The 24,623-nt window shown below is 36.9% G+C and overlaps 1 protein-coding gene across 2 annotated transcripts in view; it reads left to right on the top strand.

Moving 5' to 3' along the window:
* Window positions 1–24,623, top strand: part of RAD23B (RAD23 homolog B, nucleotide excision repair protein) — a 40,630-nt gene that overhangs the window by 8,301 nt on the left and 7,706 nt on the right. For both annotated transcript variants that reach the window (XM_025888305.2, XM_025888304.2), the window contains exons 2-8: window positions 6,985–7,066; window positions 7,398–7,477; window positions 10,215–10,483; window positions 16,009–16,064; window positions 19,290–19,417; window positions 21,777–21,909; window positions 23,826–23,953. In XM_025888305.2, coding sequence (XP_025744090.1) covers window positions 6,985–7,066; window positions 7,398–7,477; window positions 10,215–10,483; window positions 16,009–16,064; window positions 19,290–19,417; window positions 21,777–21,909; window positions 23,826–23,953 — 876 coding nt within the window. The remainder of the gene's footprint in view (window positions 1–6,984; window positions 7,067–7,397; window positions 7,478–10,214; window positions 10,484–16,008; window positions 16,065–19,289; window positions 19,418–21,776; window positions 21,910–23,825; window positions 23,954–24,623) is intronic.

Below are 24,623 nucleotides of genomic sequence, written 5' to 3'. Positions count from 1 at the left end.
AATCCTGCTTTTTCAACGGTTTTCCATTATTTCGATCAATGCTTTCACTATCTTAAAAAGGTTTGTATAGATGTGGTTTCCTCTCATTGTGTCAACTTGATATAATCAGCAATTTCAGTTTTTTAAGAGTGATCTGCCTTTTTTTAGTTTGGAAATTGTGAGATGATTTGATAGGTAATGTATAAAATTTCTGTTACTTTTGGAAAGAAATGTGCTAAAATTGAGCCTGTCATAGCACAGAATCCTGCTGAAGGACATCACACCATCTGGTCCCTGTAAGTTTGGATAAATTCCTTATGTAGTGTCTCCAAGAGCTAATTTTATAACTCAGTGAACTTTATAAACCCTTTAAACATTACATAAACCTTTTCTAGCAGAGGAGGTAGACTGGCTACAAATGACTAATATATATGAACAGATCCTAAATACTTCAACAGGTGGATAAAAATTGTGTCTCTCCCTCTCCTTTCCCCCTCAAACTTTTGGTTGAATTAGGTAGGTGGCTTTTTTTGTAGTGTGTTAGATCCATTCTCTGCCTATCTAGAAACTTTAAAAGTTATAGGTATCTTGAGATTTCTACTTCTCTACTTAGTTTTCAAAGTCTGTGTCTGTTTTTATCTTGTTGAAATCATACTGTTAAGAATATATTTTGGGATAGATTAAATTGGCATGAATAGCTTGGCTTAGGAGCCTAAATATCATAGTTTCTATGGGAAAAATAGATTCTGGATTTCAAATAGCATTTTTTTCAAAGATTATTTGTTAAGTTTATTTATTAGAGAGAGAGCAGAGTGAGATAGAACATAAAGTGGTGGGGAGGGGCAGAGGGAGCGGGAGAAGCGAGTTCCATGCTGAGTAGGGAGCCTGACAAGGATCATGACCCCTGCTGAAGGCAAAGGCTTAACTGACTGAGCCACCCATACGCCCCTCAGAGTATATTTTAAAATCATAGCCTTTTGGATCATAATCATAATTTGAGAATTGATGGCTTTTATTTACTGTCTACTCATTATTAATACTGTACTCTCAGTAATAAAAAAATCTCTTTTGCTACATTTTTCCATTCCGTGGGTCTAGTGGGAAGATTTTTCCTGTTGCACTAGAGTCAGCTGATTCTTTATAATCAATTCTATTTTTAGAATTAGCGGGAGACTACTTTGGGGGAGGAATCCAGGAAATACTCCGTGGTGCCTGCCACTTTCTCAAATGGAAGTATGCCACCCAAGGAATCCCCCCCCAAAAAAACAAAAAATGCATTGCCCACAGTGTAAATCTGTGAAACCCTTTTGCTTTGGGACTCTCCTTTTGCTAATGGCTAATTGCCAAATTTTGGTTGCTCTTATTATTTTTCAAAAATTTAGCTAGGTATTAGACTACTGCCTCAGACCTTTCTCTTTTTATTTTTCTTTTTTAAGTAATCTCGGTGCCCAGCGTGGGGCTCAAACTCAAGACCCTGAGATCAAGAGTCACATGCTGTACCAAGTGAGCCAGCCAGGCGCCCCAGACTTTGCTTTTTTAATGATGACTCCTCCCAAAATTACAGTGTATTCTTTTTTTTTTCTTAAGATTTTATTTATTTATTTGAAATAGAGCAAGCTAGGGAGAGAGGACAAGCAGGGGGAAGGGGCAGAGGGAGAAGCAGACTCCCCACTGAGCAGGGAGCCTGGTGTGGGTGGGGCTTGAACCCAGGACCCGGGGATCATGACCTGAGCTGAAGGCAGATGCTTAACCAACTGAGCCACCCAGGCACCCCAAAATTGCAGTGTATTCTTGTATAATATTAGTAAGCAGTGGTTGAGAGACAGGGTGCAATGATTTTTTTTTTAAACTTTTAAAATTTTCCCTTAAATTACTAAAATAATCCAGGCTTGTTAGAGTTAGTAAAGTGTATAAAAAAGCAGGCGGCTTTATGCTCCTGGTCCAGATAACCTCTATGGACTCTATATGCTGCTAGACATTTTTTTAATGTACGTGTAACACATAAACATAACTACACTGTGTTTTTTAAAAATCAACTAGCTTTTGCCCTTTAAAGATAATTATAGATGTCATTTATTCATATATGCATGCATTCAGTGAATACCTTGCATGTATAGCGATTGTTCTTGCATTGTATTCAAATGAATGCCTGTACAATCATGTATTTTACCATTGAAGGTTTAGGGTTTTCAGTATTATAAACAGTAGTGTGGTACACATATTTTGTTCATGTATCTTTGAAGTATTTGTGTGAACATGTCTTTAGCATTGATTTCTAGATGTAGAATTGTTGGATCAAAGGCGTCAGTTTGCTTCAAAATTGCCTGCCTGCATCAGTGCTCATAAATAATCAACTTCCACATGAGTAACTAGCCAGTGTTCAAATAAGAGATGTAGCACAGATTAAATGAGTTAAATATTGTGAAGCTCTTCATATACTGCCTGGCATGTGGTAAGAACATGGCACCCATGAGCTGTTAGTCATTCAGTCTCTGTATTTCAGGGCTACCCATTAAAGCTTGCATAATTTTTTTTTTACTACTTAATAACAGTAATAAGGAACAATATAGTTAGAGCAGAAATAAGGAAAATATACTGTAACATTGAGGAAGCTGGGTTATCATATGAATATTCAGTTGCTAACCTAATCAACAAGCTGTAGTCCTAGAAATCTTGTGCAAAAGTGCTGTGTAAGAGGACTGAGGTCCAAAACATTATGTTACTATCATGGGGATATAATTTGTAAGACATTTTGATATCTGAAACATACAACTTAAATTTGTTGAATGGAAAAGACTACTTTTAATGGTTATGGGCCTGAACTAGGGTACTGCCAGGGGATGCAATGTAATATTCGCAGGGGGAAATAATTAGATAGTAAGTTGGAACCACTGGATGAATGATTTGATGTGAGGAATGTGGAAGAGACAAGCTCCTCATGGGAATGGGATGAAAAAGGATAACTGATCAGCTTTTGTGTTGGCACTTTTTAATAGACTATTATTATTAATTGTGATTGTCTCCCTTTTGGGGGGAAAAAAGCCATATCAGCCATGTTTAATGTTAGATAAAGAATATGTTTTTCTTTTGAAATGCACATAATTTCATAAGAGAAGTATGCGGCTAGGAAAAAAGTTTGGTTTCTTGATAACAATGCTTTGTTGATGGTTGGGTTGATGATAAACTCATTCTTTAGGGGGACGTAAACAGCAAAATGAAAGTTTAGCAAAATGAAAGGATAGCCTTCGTTATTTATTGGGACTGTGGTGATCAATTCTAGATCCATCCTGTTTACTACTTAAAGAAATAGCGCTGGCATGGGGCTCAGCACAGTTAGAGGAGTCATAACTGCATCTGTTGGTGGTCATAACTTTCCCAAGACAAGCCATGTGCAGAGGTGCTACGTCTTCTTTTTTTGCCACATCCAGAAAGAAGACCTTTCTTTTTTTTTTTTTTTAAGATTTTATTTATTCATTTGAGACACAGAGAGAGAGAGAGCATGAGCAGGGAGAGAGGCAGAGGCAGAAGAAGAAGCAGGCTCCCCGCTGAGCCAGGAGCCCGATGCGGGGCTTGATCCCAGGACCCTGGGATCATGACCCGAGCGGAAGGCAGACGCTTAACCATCTGAGCCAGCCAGGCGCCCCAAGACCTTTCTTAATAAGCTGTTTTAAAGTGTGTTCAATTTGATCAGGTTAGGATTTAGACTAGACTAGTCTGTAGGCCATCTTTCAGCAAATATATTATGGTTGAAATGCCTATGGGATAGAGTTAGGTATGCATGGCTCAAGTTGAGAGGGCTAAGAAGTGACACCTGGATGGTTCTTAAAACTAAAGGAGATGGATTATCTGGGAAGTTTCCATAGAACAAAAGGCAGCCTTGGGTATAATCCTGAGGAGCACTTAAAGGGCTAGCAGAGGAAGAGGATTTCACAAAGCCGTGAACAGAGAGAAAGGAGGAAATCCAGAAGAGAACCTTACAGAAGCCAAAGGGAAGCACTGTGAACAGGAGAAACAGGTTCAGTACTGTTTAATGTGACCAGTCAAGTAAGGTAAGGAAGGACTAAGAAGTGTCTGGTTATGATTTTTGCTGAATTTGGTGATAACTGGTAAGAGCAGGCTTATGGAATCCTGGGGATGGGGAGAAAATAAGCAGCAGAATGAGAATAAAGTGCATTCTTTTGTCAGCAAGTAATAGGTACGGTGTTACCAGTAAGTTCTAGAGTGTGTGTAGTTAATTTTTTGAAAAATGCGTGAGACTAAGGGGAGGAGAGTGTAGCTGACAAGAGATATGGGGAGTTGGGAAGTTTTTTTGTTTTTTAAGATTTTATTTATTTGACAGAGAGAGACACAGCGAGAGCAGGAACACAGCAGGGGGAGTGGGAGAGGGAGAAGCAGGCTTCCCGCGGAGCAGGGAGCCAGACGCGGGGCTTGATCCCAGGACCCTGGGATCATGACCTGAGCTGAAGGCAGCCACTTAACCGACTGAGCCACCCAGGTACCCCAGTTGGGAAGTTTTTGTTTTGTTTTTAAGATGATAGAAAATTGGGTCTGTGGGGCTTGATTCCAGAGTCCTGGGATCATGACCTGAGCCGAAGGCAGATGCTTAACTGACTGAGCCACCCGGGCGCCCCTAAACACTTATAGTATTAGTCTGTGATTACTTTTTTAGCCAAATTATATAGATAGTGATGTCTGTAGAGTTCTCATTGTTATATTCTTAATACTCTTTGACCACCGATTTGGTTTCTTTGGAGCAAAACAATTGGAGGTGTTTGTTATTGTTGTTCTGCTTTTTTTTAGTCAGACATGATTAGTCCAATGTACCATCATGCTTCACACGCAGCATGGGGCTCAAACTCACCACCCTGAGATCAAGAGTCACATGCTCTACCAACTGAACCAGCCAGACACCCCAGCAGAACTCTTTAATGTTTGGCTTAATAGAAGATAGGAAGCTTCTCACCTGCTTCTGCATTCAGTCTTTTGTGGAATCACATGCTGTGTAACCTCTGGAAAACTCAAGTATATACTTGTGAGAAAATTAGAATGGAAAAAGGCAAATAATGTCTTTGACCTTGCAGACCACCTGGTAAGGTCTTACGAACCTTTATGGCTCCCTGACCATACCTAGAGAATCATTGCTCTAGGCGTTAGCATCCATAGCAGTGCAGGGATTTAATGAAATGATCTTTAAAATTTATCTTAGAAATTTGGATAGTATCTTTTATTTCCTGCTCTTATTATGAAGTGCTAGTTGAATGTATAGGTAAAATCAGAACTGTCAACATTAATTTAAAGCAAGGGCCAACTGTAGAGTTATTGAAGCTGTGAAGTCTTTGTACTTCTTTATTCTGAAGCACACATAGCAGAGAGTTTACCATATGATAAAGAACATTAAATGAAATTGAATAAGGCCATGGAATTTATAGCTTGAGTTTACTGATGTTGAGATCTCTGAGTGCTTTTTTTTTAAAGTTGTTACTTGTGTTCATTTAACCTTTGAAATTCAGAACAATAGAAAATAGTGGACTTGGATTCTTGTGATGGATTTCTACTTTGGGGAGCATCAGAATAGTGGTGATGCTGTTCACTCATTTCAGGAAGATCAGTGCAGCAAGTGCAGCAATTTATATGGTGTGTGCAAAATAACTCTGCTTTAAAGCTTGAAGTCAGAAAGCTGTTTTGGGTTTCAGCTACTACGTAGTAGCTGTGTGACCTGGGGAGGAGATTTAACCTCTCTTCTCATCTATAACATTGAGTGGATGATATTCCCATTTGTCCCAGAGTTTTAAGAATTACTTGAAATTGTGTATGTTAATGTACTTAAAGCTGTAGAAGCATTATCGTCTTTTTTTCTTTTGGAAGATACATTGTTGCTTTTTAATTGTACAAAGGGACCTTCTCTTTATATCTCAGAGGGTTTTTCATCTAAAGCTCAGAACTATCAACTTAGACAGTTTTCAGAAGTATTCTGGGAAATTGAAGGAAATGGAATTTTCCCCTTTGATTCTTGTGTCTTTAATGAAACTAGTACTCTCTCTTTGTATCCCTATCAGGCAGTCTTTCCCCTAAAGCTCAGAACTATCAACTTAGACACTTTTTAGAAGTATTCTCGGAAATAGAAGGAATAGAATTTTCCCTCTTGATTCTTGTGCCTTTCAAGTAATGAAACTGGTACCATTATGTCTTCTTGCCTCTTTTACTCCTCTACCACCCTGTTTTCTGATCAGTGTCAAGAAATTGATTGGACTCATTTTCAAAATACCTTATAATGAGCCTATTGTCACATAATTTTAGGAATCAAAGAGACCATAAAGATCATCTGTTTCAGTCCCTCATACTTTGTAGATGAGACTGATACTTGAGAGAAACCGAGCTACTTGTTTAAGATCATTTAAGTGGTACCCTGGTCCTCGGCCAAGGCTGAACTTTGGAACCACCTGTAAAGCTTTAAAAAAAAATACAGATGGTCACGCCACATCCCCAGAAATTGTTTTAATTGGTCTTTATGAAGCCCCCTTGGGTGTGATTATAATGAAACGTATCCCACTTTTAAAGTGAATCATTTGCCATTTAACATTCATATTTAACTTCTATTATTATTGTAGAAGTGACTATTTCATTTCTTAGGCCTTTGAGGTTAGAGAGTGTTTCTTTACTTTTTTACTCTGTGGGAAATAAGCCCATAAAGTATAATGAGAATCAGAACTTTCTGATGTTGAAATCTTTATTTTGAATGGATTTATTAAGTCAACTGGTAAAGTTTTTTCTTTTAATCTGTGTATGTCTAGCATCTGTGATAAAACAAAGTTTATACCTATTATGCCTAGCGATATGTATTAAGAATGAGTCTTTTAATATAATACTGTAAAGACAGGATCTTTAAGTTTTTGGAAATATTAATAATTAATATGCATAAAATTTTACCTTGCATTGTTTATTCAAATTCTGGATTGTCATTTGTTGTTTAGACTTTCTGGAAAAAAATCTTTGTTTTTCCTGTAGGTGAAGGCACTGAAAGAGAAGATTGAATCTGAAAAGGGGAAAGATGCCTTTCCTGTAGCAGGTCAAAAATTAATTTATGCAGGTATGAATTAAATATTGTAAGTAATATGCCATCTTCTTGCTTACAGTGACAGTCTTTGGTTTTAGAAATTGTCATCTTACAAATTGTGTATACAAATTGAGTCTGTCAGAAATATATACGGTGTTTGTGTTTGATATCTTTTAGTCAAATGTTAGTGCCTTTTTACCTGATTATATTTCCGTTTATATTTATCTTGGCTGATTAATGTTTTTCTTTGAGGAAAGTATTCATTGATAGAATTGACATTGGTGATTATTTTAACTTCAGTTAATGCGTAAGACAAAGGTTATGGGGATTCAAATAATGTGTTCTTTTTTTCTTAATGTACTAGGCAAAATCCTCAATGATGATACTGCTCTAAAAGAATATAAAATTGATGAGAAAAACTTTGTGGTGGTTATGGTGACAAAAGTAAGTTTGAGCCTTGTTCTGTATATCTTTATGCATGTGAGGGTTTTTGGTTTTTTGGGTGTTTTTTTTTAAAATAGTGATCCCAACTGTGTATACAGTTTGTGCACATCCATATGGCAGGTACTTAAACTGTTATTTAAAGATTTTAACAGTCTACTTTGGGTCAGCCATAAAGTTAATTATTTTATACGTTTATAGCTTAAACATAATTTTAAATGAAACAGTTGATAAAATGTCATGTAAAAATTGTTAAGTTTTGCTGGAGTAGTAAAATCAGTAATTATGTAATTTAAAGTGTGACTCTTAGTAATTGAGTAAATAGTTCTTATTTTGTGTTTTTAATAAGGGTGCCTTAAAGGGACTTGCTAAATTATGTACTAGATCTGACTGACTCCTCAGGCAGAAAAGGCATGTAAACTCATAATTTCAGTGATATTCCTTAGTTGAGGAGGGGTAGATTTTTAGATGCTAAAAAAGGAAAAGGCAGCTGAAGAAATGATAGAATGATTGTTGTGAGAAAGGTTTTGGTTTGGTGGTATTTTTTAGAGGGGAGGGGCAGGAGAGAGAATCTTAAAGTAGGCTTTCTGCCCAGCACAGAGCTGGACGTGGGGCTCAATCTCAGGACTCTGAGATTATTACAAACCAGAATTCGGACACTTAACCAACCAACTGAGCCACCCAGGCGCCCCTTGAGAAAGTTTTTTAAAGGGAATTTTTTGTGACTTGCTGGATTTAAATATATTTGGGACAGTTTATAAAAGTCAGAGTTTTTCTCTAAAGCAGAGAGTGAATTTGGGTTCTTTCAGAGGTTCTGTTATATTTTTGTTTAAAGATACATAAGCATGCAGTGGAGAGTTAAATAGGGATGTGGTGGTATTCATGACATGAATTTTTAGAATTGAGTTGTAGTCTGAGAAGAACAGTGATACTTGTGACACTGAAAATAAGTTTAAATAAGTAATTGGAAAACAGTTTATCAAAGACTGAAAGAATAAATGAGGATTTTTTTTAAGTTTAAGGTAATATATGCATAGAAAATAGTTGAACAAGTAAATTTTAATTAACTGCATATTTTTGTCCTGAGAAAAAGCAGCTAAACATAGGTGTTGGATTTAAAAGTTTTAATCCATTAAGAACCATAGTGATTTTGTTATATTAAAGCACTTATTCTCACTAAATGTTAAACTTTACATATTGAGGAACAGAATCATGTGAGGAAACTTTGTCTCAGTCTAGTATTTTTAATTGTGATAAAATACACATAACACAAAATTTACCAGTTTAACCATTTTTAATTGTACAGTTCAGTGGCATTAAGTACATTCATATTCTACAACCATCATCACCATCCTCTCTAGAACTCTATACCCACTAAATGGTAACTCCCATTTCCTTCGCCCCCCAGTCCCTGGTAACCACCATTCTACTTTCTGAGTTTAACTACATACTTCATATAAGTGGAATCATACAGTGTTTTCCTTGTGTGACTGGCTTATTTCCCTTAGCATAATGTCTTCCAGGTTCATCCATGTTGTAGCTACATGCCAGAATTTGTGTCCTTTTAGGGCTGAATAATATTCCATTGTCTCTTCTAGTTTTATCATGTATAGTACATAATGGAAAATGTGGTAGCCACATATTTGGATATGTATGTTATTGGTCTTATTTCCTTTAGTATTATAATAACCTTGATTATTTAGAACATAGCTAAGAATTATGCAGGATAGGTCTCAGAATAGATCCATGCATTTGAAGAATAGCTACTTAGAGCCAAGCCTTTTCTTATTTTACATAGGATTCTAATGATATTTCCGGTTATTTTATTTTCAAGTTAATAGAAGCCAGCTATTAGAAGGGGAAAAATTAGGCATTATGGAAGCAATGAGAAATGACCGTATTATAAAGAAGAGACGGGAAAAAGCTATTTAGATCAAAAGTAGGCAGAAAAACTTCAAAAAGTAGATGGGTTTGATACCATTTAGAATGAGGCTTAAATAGCTCTATGGCAACAGAGACCTTGAGGGCGTGGAATGTGACTGTTTATATTGATCACAAGTAATCTTAAGGGAAATAATAAATGAGCATAGTAATGCATTTAAATTTCATTTCATCTAGATTGGAGTTTTAGAACATTAATAATTTGCAGAGTATTGGCAGTTTAAAAGTTACAGGGCTAAACACAGGTCTCTTAGAATAAAGAAAGGAGGGAATGAACGCTGCTAGTGTTTCTTTTAATTCCCCTGCCCTACCTTGCACAAGCCATGCTTTCTCCCGTGTGCTCTATACCAGCGCAAATCAAACAAGAAAGTTATTTTGGTGACGCTTTTAAATGACAATAAATACTTGAAAATTATAACCAAGGAACTTAAAGTGTAATGTTTGGGGATAGTGGGACAGTAATTTTATGGTTCTTGTTCTCAGTACACATTCTGTATATTTCTGAGTAGTGGCTGATTATGGTTCTTTTTCATATTAACTTGATAACAAAGACTGACACTATTAGCTAAAGCTAATTAAGGTTGATAGATAATATATACGCTGTCACTGGCTTTGAAAGAGTAACGTTAAGTAGTGATTCAGATGGCTAATATTGATCACTTATTATGTTACTTTATGAAATTATTTTCAAGTTTGTGTTAGTGTTACGTTTGTAGCCTCCTGTAACTATACAGTCTACTTAGAGATCAGGTAATGTATTTTATCATAATCCATTGTTTTACTTTTTTAATGTGTTTAGCCCAAAGCAGTGACAACACCAGCACCAGCTACAACCCAGCAGTCAAATCCTGCCACCACTACCACAGTTAGCTCCTCCACAGCTCCAGCTGTGGCTCAGGCCCCAGCCCCTGCTCCCACTCTGGCTCCCACTCCTTCCCCTGCATCCGTCACTCCAGCACCAACGACAGCATCTTCTGAACCTGCACCTACTAGTGCAGCGCAACCAGAGAAGCCTGCAGAAAAGCCAGCAGAGACACCAGTGGCTACGAGTCCAACAGCAACTGACAGGTAAGACCTGCAACCTAGGAAATCATATCTCAACACAAGTTCATGACAAGAACTTGACGCGAGTATTTATTTTGATGATTGTTTTGATCAAACTTTGTTTCTGCTACGTTAAACTTTTTCTAACCATTGAACTGTGACTAAAACAGCATGCTTGTGCCTGTTTAAATTTCCATAATCCAGATTTGTATACTCTGCACTTTTTTTTCCCCAGGGGGGAGGGGAAAGAGGGTCAAAGTCATTATTCATTTTGTGTAGAAAAATTAAGAAATACAAATGACTTATAAGAATAAAAATAACTTGCTCTTTTATTATAGTTTGACAATATAAATAACTTGACCTTGACCCCTAACATTATTTATATTTTGATCCATATTCTTTTCTGATCATTGTCATTTATATTGTGAATATCCTTCCATGCCACTAAATATTTCCAGTTGCTGCGTAGCATTGTGTTTGGATCTAACATTTGTTGGCACTTAACCTTAGAAAAATAACATCTTTGGGTATTTTCCTCATCTGTAAAATATGGATGACATGGGGCGCCTGGGGCTCAGTTGTTAAGCGTCTGCCTTCGGCTCAGGTCATGGTCCTAGGGTCCTGGGATCGAGCCCCACATCAGGCTCCCTGCTCAGCAGGAAGCCTGCTTCTCCCTCTCCCACTCCCCCTGCTTGTGTTCCCTCTCTCACTGTTTCTCTCTCTGTCAAATAAATAAATTTAAAAAAATGTGGATGACAGTAGGACATATCTCTTAGAGTTGTTATATCTATCTCTTGTTATACCTATCTCTTAGAGTTGTTACATCTATCTCTTGTTATATCCTATCTCTTACAGTTGTTATATGGTTGTTAAATAATGGATGTTAAATAATGGATGAAAGTTGTTAAATAATGGATGTATAGGACCAGTCTCTTAGAGTTGTTATATCTATCTCTTGTTATATCCTATCTCTTAGAGTTGTTATAATTATTAAATGAAATAATGGATGTAAAGGCTGTGAAATAGCACATGTTCACAGCAGTTAAGTATCAACTATTATGCATAGTAACCTACCTTTTGTTGAACATATGGATTGTTTGACTTTTCCACTGTTTTAGCTATATTTTTGTGAACTTTTGTAGAAATTTAAATTTTACCAGTGTAGATCTTTAAAACAAAAGGTGCAGGATATTTGAGGAGCAAGAAATACTTTCTTGTGGGAAGTTGGCAGGATTATCGAGTAGTTTATGACAAAGGTTTTTTTCCCCCCAAGGATAAATAAAATAACCAAAACAAGTGCTTTGGTTCTCTTGGGTGGACTCATATAGAGAATTTCTCCTTTATCTGAGAACATGGGTTGTATTTAGTCCAGTGTGCACTGGCACTGGAGCTGTTTGTCTTTTGTGACTTCAGTACAACTTGGGACCTCAGTGGCAGTAGTTAGAGTCCTTGGAATCAGAACCAGATGGAGTAGAGATTATACAGGAATTGGAAACACTGATAGGAAAGCATGTTTGTGATAAAGACAACAATGATTAGAAAAAAATTAGTTAGGATCCTTCATTTTAGTGTTTGCCTTTATGTCTGGTTACTGTGTCTGACCCAGTCCACAGTGTTTGGAGGGGTTTGAGTCATCTGATTAATTGGTCACTTAGGGCCTCTTTCCAGGGAATTGATTCCCTGTGAGGAGAGCATAGGCTCAGGTAATAAAATACTTCCCCTATGCCTGCTTGCTGAACTTCGCTTTAGGCATTCTGAGACACTGTTGCCTAACTTGATGCTTATCCCATGTGTATTTAGAAATGCATTCAACACTCTTACCTAGTGGGAGACAACCTAGACTCAGGTTAAGCTGTTATATCAAAAGGTTGTTCATCAGTTCTGTGTATGGGAGGGAACTGAACAAATTTAACACGTTGGTTTTCCAGATCATATGAATATTGTAACTGTAATTAAATATGTCTTCATTCAGGTCAGTATAGTTTATTTTCTTAAATGTTTTCAGCTCTTTGAAAAGTTCATAGTGAGAATTTCAGAATTGATCAATAATTTTAATGTGCTAATATGATCTATCCAAATTTCTTTATTATCTCTTTAAAATTTCTTTCTGGGGGTACAGTTCCATTTACCCATTCTCAAGAGTCAGTATTACATTTTCAGACCTATAAAGGTTGCATAAATCAGTAGATGGTCAGTGATAGAGCAGACACTAGAGTTACTTACTTGGTTTGGCCTTACACACCAACTGCTTATTTTTATGTCCCCAAATTATTACCTTAGAGAAGGATAACACGGGAAAAGGAAGGATGAGAGAAGCTCAGAAAACTGGCTGCTTAAATGTGCCTTCATCCTTTCATCTGTATTGTACAACGTGGAGTGTCCTATAAAGCACGAAACTTAGTGAGATAATTGTTGATAGACATGTTGGTATAAATTTGAGGGACATCAGAAAGTTTATTCATCACCACTGGCCTGACATTTCAGTAGGCATTTGTGTCTTTAGGCCAATTTTGTTCTTTAAAAACCACCAATTACAATGCAAATTCTACTTGTTTATCTTTATCTTAGAGAAACTGCCCATGTACACAAGACTACGTTATTTATAGTTAAAGGCAAATTGGAACCAACCTCAGTACATTAGTAAGGGAATGACTTGACCTGTAATTTATTCATATTAGAGAGCAGTGCTACTCAAAGTGTTGGTAAGCAGCATCAGCGTTAGTGAGAGTTTCTTTGAAATTAAACCCCTGACCTAAATCAGAATTATCTGGGGGCGGATCCCAGAAATCTGTATTTTAACAAGCTCTCCTGGTAAATTCTTGGGCTTCCTAAAGTTTGAGAAGCCCTAATGTCCAATATTACCGGCCAGTTAAAGTATGTAGTATGTATCATATTGAGTGAATGTGGTTTCAAGGCTTTGTTATCAAGTGAGAAAAAGAGATTACAAAACAATATGGGAAATAACCATAAACCAAGCAAAAGCTACAAAACAACATCATATATTTTCTTTTCTATGGCTGTGTATAGTAATGTGTAGAAGAACAGTAGCAACGGGACAGCACACTGATAACTGCAGATGGGGAAGGAGAAGTGGTGAGGTGGAATCAAGGTTGAAGAATTGTGGTTCAGCCATACCCCACTCTTATCTGAGATATGTAAAAAGAAATTTCAAAGCAGTGTGCAAAACAGCACAAATTATCCTGTAAGAGAACTGGAATGAAGGAGATTAATCCTGCCAGGTAGTAAAGTGTATTATACGTGGTGGTAATGATTGCAATAATTTACAATGGCTCTTACTAGAAACACTGCTTAGGTAAATAGATGGTAGTCTAGAAACAGACCAGAATACATACCTGGGACCTAACGTAAGATAAAGATGTAATTTCAAACCACTGTGGGGAAGATGCTGTTGGGATTAATGCCTAGCCAGATGGAAAAGGGGAAGATGGATCACTTACCTTATACTCAGAAAAATAAATTCTAGATAAAGAATCAACATAAAAGGAAACCGTAAACTAGAGAAAATGGGAAAAATAAAAATCTTAATCAAAAAAGTCATAAAAGGAATAATTGATAAATTTGACTGCAGAAAGAATTTAAAAGTTGAGAACCAAACTAAAAATTCCCTATGAAGAGCTTGATTTGGTCAATTAAGTTGAATACTGTGTGTCTGTGGGGAAAATATGAGGTCATTGTTATGCTAACATGAGATAATTAAGTTAAATAAAACACACCCAAAGGTAAGGCATAGTCATTGTTATATAGAAACTGGTAGTAGTGATTGTTCCCTGGGTAGGGATCTTGGGCAGGAGAATTATTTTTTCTATATATAATTTTTTCAAAGTTTTGTCTTCTATATAAGTTAGCTTTACTATCTAGTTAATGAAGATAATTTAAAAATTACACCAGAAAATTAGTTTAATCATACTGGTTGTTATGATGCCAGGCACTTTGCTAAACACTTTACCAGCAGTAACCCTACATACAGAACTTTGGGATACATGGATATTACTGTTTACTTCATTGTATTGATGAAGAAACTGAGGATTAGAAAATAATTTATGAATTCAAACTTAGATATATCTCTTGCTCTTCCTATGCTACAGGTGGGGGGGGGAGTGCAGAGGAAGAAGGAGAGAGACAGTCTTAAACAGGCTGCACACTCAGTGTGGAGCCTGACATGGGGCTCGATCTCACGACCCTGAGATCATAACCTGAGCCGAAATCAAGAGTTGGACGCCTAACTGACTGAGCCACCTAGGCACCCGTACTGTGTTTTATTTGTTAAAATTGGGACAGAGGTATAAGTGTGTGTTGTGTTGTATGTATGTTTTAATCTAAACTGCTAACTGCTACCTTTACTACTTTGTAAATTTCAACTTATTTTTCTTTGGCCTACTCTTCATGGTCTTTCATAATCTTGTTTTTGTCTACTTTGTTTTCCAGACTCATCTTCTGCAGTTGCCCAACAGAAACTTAGTCCTTTTAAATTGGTTTACTTTCGGTTACAACTTGGATTTTATCACACCTCTCCGTTTTTTGCTTTTGCCATGTTCCTTGACTTGAATGTCTTCTTTCAGCTCCTGTGTTGAAAACTTAACCTATAAGACCTAACTGAATTCTGTTATGTAAAGATTTCCCAGGCCTTTCCAGCCTAATGTGGTTTCTACTTCGGCTGTTTATTGTGTACAGGTTTCCCCCACTATTGGAAAGTAGAGCATTCCTGTGAAACCTTTTGTAAGCTGAAGTGGCATAAAGCAAAGAAGCAATTACCATAAACTTATGTGGAAAAAGTTTTGATCATTCCCAGACCCATAAAATAACCTCTCAGGCTTTTCAGATACCTTAGAACACACCTTGGTAATGGAGGCACAAAATAAATTTAGATGAAGCACAGATGCTCACAGACACAGCTCAGAATTGATGCTGAGATGCTAAGTACAGTTCTGGGGAAGGAGCTTGGGGGCTGCTTTTGCTTCTCAGGGTGTGTGCCTCTATAAAGGCTTGCCGCAAAACAAATGAAACACTACTTTCACTTTTCTCATAAAAGCAGAAATCCTTTTCAGAGAAAATTCTCTTCAGATTTCTTCTAGTTAATGAAGACGGGTAGATCTTTTGTAAAAGCAAAATGTGGTGGAATGTGAACTTTGGAAAATGGAGGATACTAGTATTGTTTGGTATTTCTTCTATTGTGACTTGACTTACAGATTATTTAACCTATCATTGTAAATTCTTTTAGGGAAATAGTTGTGCATTATCTTTTTTTGTATTCCTTAAATGGTAAGCATTCTGTTCAATTGTTATTTTATGTCGTTGGACATTTAAAATGATGCATTTGCAGAACAGTATGAATATAAAGATGGAAAATTCTTCACAAGCCATGAATGTTATGGAAAAAGCTTTGGGGTTTAATGTAGAAGATGGTTTAAACACTGTAGCCAGACCTTTACATTTAATTAAAATCAAACAATCTCTTTAAAATTTGGACAGTTAACTAAACTAAGGTTTATATACTTTCTGATACACAGTTTTCTAAAAACCTTTTGCAGTACATCAGGAGATTCTTCTCGGTCGAACCTTTTTGAAGATGCAACAAGTGCACTTGGTAAGTATCTACATTGTAAATAACCTTATAAGAGATAGGGAAGAGGTTCAAATTTCACTTTTCTAGATCATGAAAATGTGTTCATTTTCATGGTTGCTTATAATCAAGCTGTTAAATGATTTAGATAATTATTCGATTAATGTTACTAAAGACTGAGTTAATGTGTTATATATTGAATCCTTTAAATTGTACTATTAGAGTTAAGCATATTCTTTGGGTTAAAGCAGATAATTTTCCAAATGTGAATTTTAAACAAGGTCTTAACAAAGTTTGAACTGTGTACAGGTTTATTACAAAATGTTTGTGAAATGGGTATAAAATGTTACTAAATCTGTCTTACACTTTATCTTTATTCCAGTTTGAAGCCCTTTCGCGTCCCATCTCTGTCTTGTTGCTTGTATGGTACTTGGAGTGAACCCCATCTTTAACTATTGGATATTGCTTTTTCATCTCCCCTTCACACTTAGTCTGTCAAAATCAGTTTTGTTTTTTTTCACTATTTTCCTCAAGAGAGCCTCACTAGCTCTCTCTTGTGTTGTCCATTGTCTCTAGTTTTCCTATGAGTCATTTGCCCTTGTACTATTACTATCTGAAGAGTATCAAACTGCTTATAGGCATTTCTTTTTGAGTTTTATAATTTAATTAGGAGGCATGATTTTAGGAGGTGTAGCTTGATGACTAGGTGTGGGAGCTCTGTACTCTGACAGCCTGTTAGTCTGTACCATGACTTACCAGCCATTGTTAAACCATGATCACAATAAACCTTTCTCATGGAGTTATTGTGAGAATTAAATGAGAAACATCATGTCAAAATAGTGTAGTTCAGATACTCCACAGCTCTTAATTTTGTTTATGTTGATGCTGATTTCTGTACCTGGGAACTAGATTACTGAAAGGGTATTGGCACTCAAGTGACTTTGTGCTAGAATCATATGAATGGGTAATTAAGAAATAAAAATACATTAACAAGTCCTTTATGGAAGGGGAAAGGAAAAGTCATTACTCTAAAGTCATTACTCTAAATAAGATAAAAAATACATTTCCTCAATGATACTTAGTTTTTTTAAAATATACTTTCATAGCTATTAAATGCCTTTATTGAAAATTTTGCAGAAAAAATTAATCATTCACCTGTACCAGGGAAATGGTGATGCAAAATGACAGGGTCCCTTTCACAGTTGAACTTTTCATTCAGACGGGGGAAATGAAGGGTGAAACAAAGTAAATTGCAAATCATGATTAATGATTTTAAGGAAACTAATGGCTTCCATAAAGAAAAACGGAAGGTACCTATACTTAGGATAGTTAGGTAATACATCTCTGAGATGTATTCTCAGTTTAAATTGAGAACTGGAGCCTGTGAAGGAACTGACCCTCAGAGAAGCCGTGTGTGTGTGTGTGTGTGTAAGTGTGTAAAGGTTCTGGAACTGGTTCTAAAAGGTATGACTTGTGAAGTGAACTGGAAAACATCAGCTTGGTTGGAGTGTGGAGTACAGAGATTGTTGAATATTGGGAGCCCGAAATGAGATGAGGTTTTCTTTTTAAAAAGCTTGCTTTTCCGGCTGGCAGAATAGATTATAGGCTTGGGGGCAGGAGAGGAAGTAGAGTGTAATCCAGATGAGAGATTGTTGTGGCCTGGTCTTCAGTGAAGGCAGTGGACAAAGAGGGAAGTAGGTAGTTTTGCACTGTAATTCAGAGATAGGACCTAGCAGATACGCTGGTAGATGAGGTGTGGAAGGGAAGGGAGAGGGAACTTGGCAGTCACCAGGGTTCCTGGCTCTTGTGCTTGGGTGGATAGAGGTGCTAGTTATTGAAAGGGAGAAGTCAGATAATGGTGGGGTACATCTGAGGGGGAAATCTTTTGAGATTCAAAGTCATGTATCAGTATTGACTAAGGAGTGGGTGGAATGTGAGAAGTGGACACAGCCTGTGCAGATAGCTATGGCTGGAAAGGGAAGGCAGCAGACAGATGGACCAGTTCCTGAAAGAGGAATTGAGATGCGACCAAGGGGGTAGGCTTCTGTTTTTAGGATGACATTCTCAGGTATAGTTAACTGCTGATCAGGATAATTAAGTGGACAGTGAAGGATGGGAGGTGGACAAGAGAGAGGATAACTAAAGCGTCCAGTTCTTTGAGGAGACAAGAAAGGGAATGGTACCCAGAAAAGAAGTAAAAGAAAAGATGGCTTAAGTGACGTAAGTTTAGTGTAGAGAGTTGGCTTTCTTTTGGACTGTTGTCTGTGGTCTGCCATTTCTGTAAGAGAGAGTTTGGTTTGGAGACAGCGTGTGGGAAATGACTTCCTGGGATAGTAGTGCTTGGGGCATTGCACCAGCTCTCTATGGTATATGAAAGTCTGACTTTCCTGCTTCTAACCTCCTTTTTTCCTCTGCTTTGATAATAAAAGATGTCAAAGGAAAACTGAAGTTGTTAAATAGAATCGATTGCCTGAAACGTCCCTCCTACTTGTTTTTAAAAATTAGTTCATCTGTCTCTTCCAGGTTGCCTTCTCTGACCTGCTAATTCTGTTCTATATTTATCATACATTTGTATCTGATGTTTTTATTGTACTTATTAAACATACTGTGTTAGTTTTCTGTTGCTACTATTATTAATATGTTACCACAAACTTCCTGGTAGGAAACAACAGATTTATTATCTTAAGGCACAGTAGTTAGGAGTCTAACATAGTCCTCACTGGACTAAAATCAAGGGGCTACCATCCTTTCTGTACATTCTAGGGGGAGAATCTGTGTCCTTTCAGTGCTTCTGGAGGCTGCCCGCCTTCCTTGGCTTAGAGCCCCTTCTTCTGTCATCAAAGGCAGCAGCATAGCATCTGTGACCTTGCTTCTTTCCTCTTGTCCTAACATCTGTTTCTCTGACCCTCCCATCTGTTTTCCTTCTACTTTTAAAGACCCTTGTGATTACACTGGGCCTACACAGATAATCTGGGATAATTTCCCTATCTGAAAGTCAGCTGATGAGCAACCTTAATTCCACTTTGCCTTGTAACCTATCATATTTATAGATTCCGGGGATTGGCAGGGGGGCATTATTCCACCTACCACATACATGTTGTAGTTTGTACTGTTACTCATCTTTGTACCCCTAGTCCTGTAGTGCCTGAAACATTACATACATATACACTCAAGAAATATGCGGGAAATGCATATTTATTAAATGTTTCCTTTCTTTCCCTTCCTCCCACCCCACACACCTTTTCTTAGTGACAGGTCAGTCTTATGAGAATATGGTAACTGAGATCATGTCAATGGGATATGAACGAGAGCAAGTGATTGCAGCCCTGAGAGCCAGTTTCAACAACCCCGACAGAGCAGTGGAGTATCTTTTAATGGTGAGAAATATTTCACTTTATTTATTGTAGTTTAACACCAAAATATCAAAGATTTTTAAGGAACAATAACAATTCACAGGAGAATGAGAATATATGCTAGTAATTTACGTAATGTTTTTATTTTTCTTAGTTTGTTAATATTTTGTGTTGGTAAAATGTAACCTCTTCCAAAAGATTTTGATGTGATTTTTAGTTAGGAAACAACATAGCTAAATGAGTTGTAAAATTGGCTCTCTATTTGCTACCCCATTCTTGTTATCCTCAAAGGATGACAGTTTGTGTGTTTGGAGAGTAGAAGGGGACAGATTTTTTAAATCTAATCTACCATTTTAGTAGCTTTTTTGATGGCCAGCATACTCCTGAGTGTACTTTTTTTTTTTAAGATTTTAATTTTATTTTATTTGACAGAGAACACAAGCAGGGGGAGCTGCAGGCAAAGGAGAGGGAGAAGCAGGCTTCCCACTGCAGGGAGCCTGAATGCAGGACTCAATCCCAGGACCTGGGGATCATGACCTGAGCCAAAGGCAGATGCTTAACCAACTGAGCACCCCTCCTGCTTGTACTGTTGAGGGCAAAAGTATCAAGTTGGAAGCCCAAGCCTAATTTTACTTGTCTTGTACTGTGTACATTTTTGTAATTAGTCGGCAACTTTGAAAAATGAAGAGATTTCACTTACAAATTCAGATAGCTAAGAAAAAGAAAAAAACTGACATCCTAAATAAAAACTTGGTAGAGGGGGGTGCCTGAGTGGCTCAGTTAGTTAAGCGTCCGACTGTTGATCTCAGATCGGGTTTCAGTCTTAGGGTGGTTGTGAGTTCAGGCTCTGAGTTGGGCTCCATGCTGGGCATGGAGCCTATGTAAAAAATAAAAACTTGGAAGATTAATTAATTAACTAATTCAGAGAGCTGGTTTGTCTGGACAACTTGGATTCTGGATTTTTGTAAGGGTTTAGGAAAAATTTTAGATCATAGACTCTTTAATTCATTGTCTTCCCATCCATTCCCCGTTACCTGACATAACATCATTGCATTTAATTCAGTGTATGATGTTATTTGCCTGGTTCCATTGGCATTTGAGTTGTTAGCTTATTTATTGTCAGTAGTAGTCAAGGGATTCTCAGAAACATTTGTTTCTAATGCCTGCAGCCATTACCCTTAATGTGGCTCATTATGCGTAATTCTTTATATGTTTATGATTTTGACTTCTGATTTATTGGGAAATGGAAGCATTTACCATTATCATCTCTTACCCAAATGTAATATTTCCTTCTTCATTCTCTTCCTTCACAGTCTATGTGGATTTCATAAAGACTTTTTTGTATATGAAAAGTCTTGTAAATCATGCATCAGTATAGTGTTCCAGAAGTCTCAGTGCAGTTTTAAATTATAACTTCAGAAGACAAATGCTGTAAACTTAGAAAATATTGAAATATTTAAGGTTTAAGGTTCTTATTTTTGAATAATCAATGTTAATTTTTTGTATGTGATACTTTCTGGAGGATGCTTTCTCAGAACCATGGATCAATAGAGGAGATCCTTCTTACTTGGCCATTGTTGCCACCTGCTCTGTTTCCATTAGATTTTTTTTCCCCGACGTTCAGTTCAGAACTGTACATGCATCAAAACCTGTTTCTTTGGACAATTTTAAAACTAGGGCTACAAATGCAAACCTTTCTATGAGAGCTGGTGAGTTTCTATGAAATTCAAAAGTTAGAGTAATATCTAGCATAAAAACCAAATACGTCCAATTTTAACAAGGTTTGTATTGATATTTTAAAAATTTTTAATAGCTTTTTAAAAATGTACATTACTACTTATATACAAACTTAGATCTTTGATGTTAGATATAATGTGTTGCTATATGTAAACATTGTTTTATGCATGTTTTAAATTACAAATCTCTTTATACCTTAGATCTGCACTGTCTAGTAAAATAGCTATTAAGTACTATTCAGGACAAGTAGCTATTTGAATTTAAAAAAATGAAAAGTATATTAAAAATTAGTTTCTTTAGTAGCCACATTTCAAGTTCTCAGTAGCTACATGAGATTAATGAGTATTTTATTAGCACAGATACAGAATATTTTTGTCATAATGGAAAATTCTGCTGGACAGTGCTGCCTTACATTATTGCAGTATGGGTTCTTCTAGACCACACTCACGTGATTTCTAATGTAATTCGAATATATGCAGCTTTCAGATAAGTCTTAATCCTTTACTTTTAATAGAAGCAGACATCTGTTTGATGCTTTTGTAAATTAGACAAGCACGTTAAATAGATCAATAAATCTTTTACTTTGTATAGTATTGAACTAACTTTGAATGACAAGCTATTTTAAAGCAGGGAAATTGTATTGTAGGGGATACCCGGAGATAGAGAGAGTCAGGCTGTGGTGGACACCCCTCCTGCGGTCAGCACTGGGGCTCCTCCGTCTTCGGTGGCGGCCGCTGCGGCGACTACGACGGCGTCAACAACCACAGCGAGCCCTGGAGGTTAGAGTGGCCTGGGGCGGTGTGGGGCACAGTCCTGAGTTTCTCGTGTGAGCTGAGGCTTTTTCCTGGAGCATCTGAAGGACTCTTCACACAAGTTCTCTATCCATTGATGTTAGAGAAGGACCTAAAACAAATTCTCTTGAGGGGCTATTGCATACCTTCTCACTGAGACCTTGGCGCCATAGTTTGGGCAAAGGGCACATTCTGTTCAGCCCGTTCTGAGGAAGAGATGCTTCCCAGTTCGCGTTTTGTGTTAACATTCTGAAGCGATTCAGAACGTTTGCTCACCTTGTCTCTTCTCTCTCCCTGTGAATGTCATAAAGTATGTGTCATTTCAAAGCCAGGACAGTCTTAGTGGCTGTTATACAACCAAAGAAATAAAGCACTGAGAAGTTTGAAGACTTGGGTCTAGAGGTGAAACCCAATCTTGAATCCACCTCTCTTTACTGGTCGGCACCCACCCGTCCATTGCTGAAGGTGTGACTACAGAGGAGGCCCCGGAGCCTGTGGGGGCCCAGGAATTACTTCATTCTCCTTCAGTCCCTGTTCTGTGTTCAGTAGTAATAAAGTAATTTAAACTGATAATTTTGAAGAGGCCCTTCTTTGATGCTTTTCCTAGCTCTACTTAATGACTGTCAGCTCTAGTTGACAACAAGCCCTGAGCATTTTGTGTACAGTCTCCCAGAGGACAGGCTTTCATTTCTATGGGATTGGCATAAAAATGGGAAGAAGAGGCCACTGCTTTGGTTCAGATACAGACTGTTGTCCCATTTAGCAGCCCTTAGTGGGTTAATTTAGTTTCTGAATCTCATTTTCTTCATCTGTAAAACCAGTGTCACAGAAGGAAGGGTACTTCTCATACTCATGTGGCCATTTTAATTTGGATAGTTTAGGAAATAACATCTAAAAAATTCTCATAATTCATTAGCAACCTCAAAAACATAATTATATGCAATTTTTGGTTTCACGTAGTATAATCAGACAACCACCACTATGCCCAAAAGTTGCAAGTTCTATCTTACTTGGCATCCTTAATATTTATTATTGTCATGGGATTTTGGACTAAAGAGTTCTAAATGTATTAGTACTAGATTGATTTATAGTTTATTTTTTTTAAAGATTATTTATTTATTTGACAGAGCGTGTGCTCACAAGCAGGGAGAGGGGGGAGAGGGAGAAGCAGGCTTCTTGCTGAGCAGGGAGCCCCATGCGGGACTCCATCCCAGGACCCTGAGATCATGACCTGAACTGAAGACACTTAACGACTGAGCCATCCAGGCGCCCCTACTTACAGCATATTTATCTCAAGCTTTTATAGATTATAAATGTTTGAAGTTTAATGGTAATAACCAAAATTGTCTTTCTAATAGTAATTTAAATTTGTATTAATAAAAATTCTTCTGATCTGCATATCTGAACTCTTTTAAATATTATCTTTCATTTATTTGGTTTAGAATTTCTCAGGAATTCAAGCTCAGATCGTTTTTGTTTTGGGGTTTTGTTTTTTTCCTTAAAGGTTGGGGTTGTATTATAGGTGGAGTTTTTGGTTTTGTTAGTTCTAGGTAGATATTTTTCTTAGGAACAGTGTTAGTACTTTTTATTTTGATAGAGTGCATGCAGGTCATAAATTCTCATTATTTGATGATATTGACTGCCCGGGACAATTATAGGAAAACTTCATTCTTTCAGTGTTCTGTACCTCTCTACCTTTGCTAATAGGAGTAATTTCTATAGTATAAGACTTGCACGTTTGTACGGTTGAAAGATTTTTGTCATTATTTACTTCATTTTTATATACATCTGCGAACTCACCATATTTTTTACTTGTCAGTGTTTGCTGTCTAATATTATGATTGAACCAGCTCTTTGTATATGTAATTGCTGCGTTTGTTTAAAAATGTTTATGTGTTTTTTAGGACATCCCCTTGAATTTTTACGGAATCAGCCTCAGTTTCAACAGATGAGACAAATTATTCAACAGAATCCTTCCCTGCTTCCAGCATTGCTACAACAGATAGGTCGGGAAAATCCTCAATTACTGCAGGTAACTATTTAATCAGAGTTAATTTCAAAAGTGGGTTTGTAGAGTATATCATACTTTTTTTAAAGTCCATGTGTACTCCCTTCCCTTCCACAAGTTCTATAAACTCTTCTTCCGAGCTGCACTCAATAGAATATGCTATAGATTAGATGTACTAAAAAAGGGTCGGGGGGGAGGTTAATTTAAGTTGGTCAAATAATAATTTGGGGAAACACTTTATTAAAGAATTGGAGAAACTCTTTATCAAAGAAACCATTTATAAAATCTTTTTTTAGTGGAGCATTGCCTCTTAGAGACATACCCATGGGCTTATTTAATGCTCAAGTCATGAAGTATTTTGAGTTTTATACAGCGTTGTACTACCTACTAGTGTGGAAGATATAGAAGTTTTGTTTCTTTTTATAGTCCCCAAGTAGTTTTTTAACATTGATTTGGGGGGACGGGACGCATTTATGAAAGAGAATTTGAATTCTCTTATTTCTTCACTGTTTGCCTCACTGAAAAACACCAAGTTTCTTTAATAGTATATAAGAAATCACATCCTTCCAAAGATTAAATAACTCAGAATCAGTCTAAAAATAAGGCAGTTATAACAAAATTCTAGCTTTCTCTCCTATTTGTATTTAGAATTCTTAGTTTCCTGAAGATACTTTATATCATTGTATTGTTGTTG

The sequence above is a fragment of the Callorhinus ursinus genome, unplaced genomic scaffold (assembly GCF_003265705.2).
Source record: "Callorhinus ursinus isolate GAN/ISIS: 27379988/994484 unplaced genomic scaffold, GSC_fseal_2.0 scaffold24, whole genome shotgun sequence".
Classification (NCBI taxonomy): Eukaryota; Metazoa; Chordata; class Mammalia; order Carnivora; family Otariidae; genus Callorhinus; species Callorhinus ursinus.
This window is presented reverse-complemented; position numbering and strand designations above follow the sequence as displayed.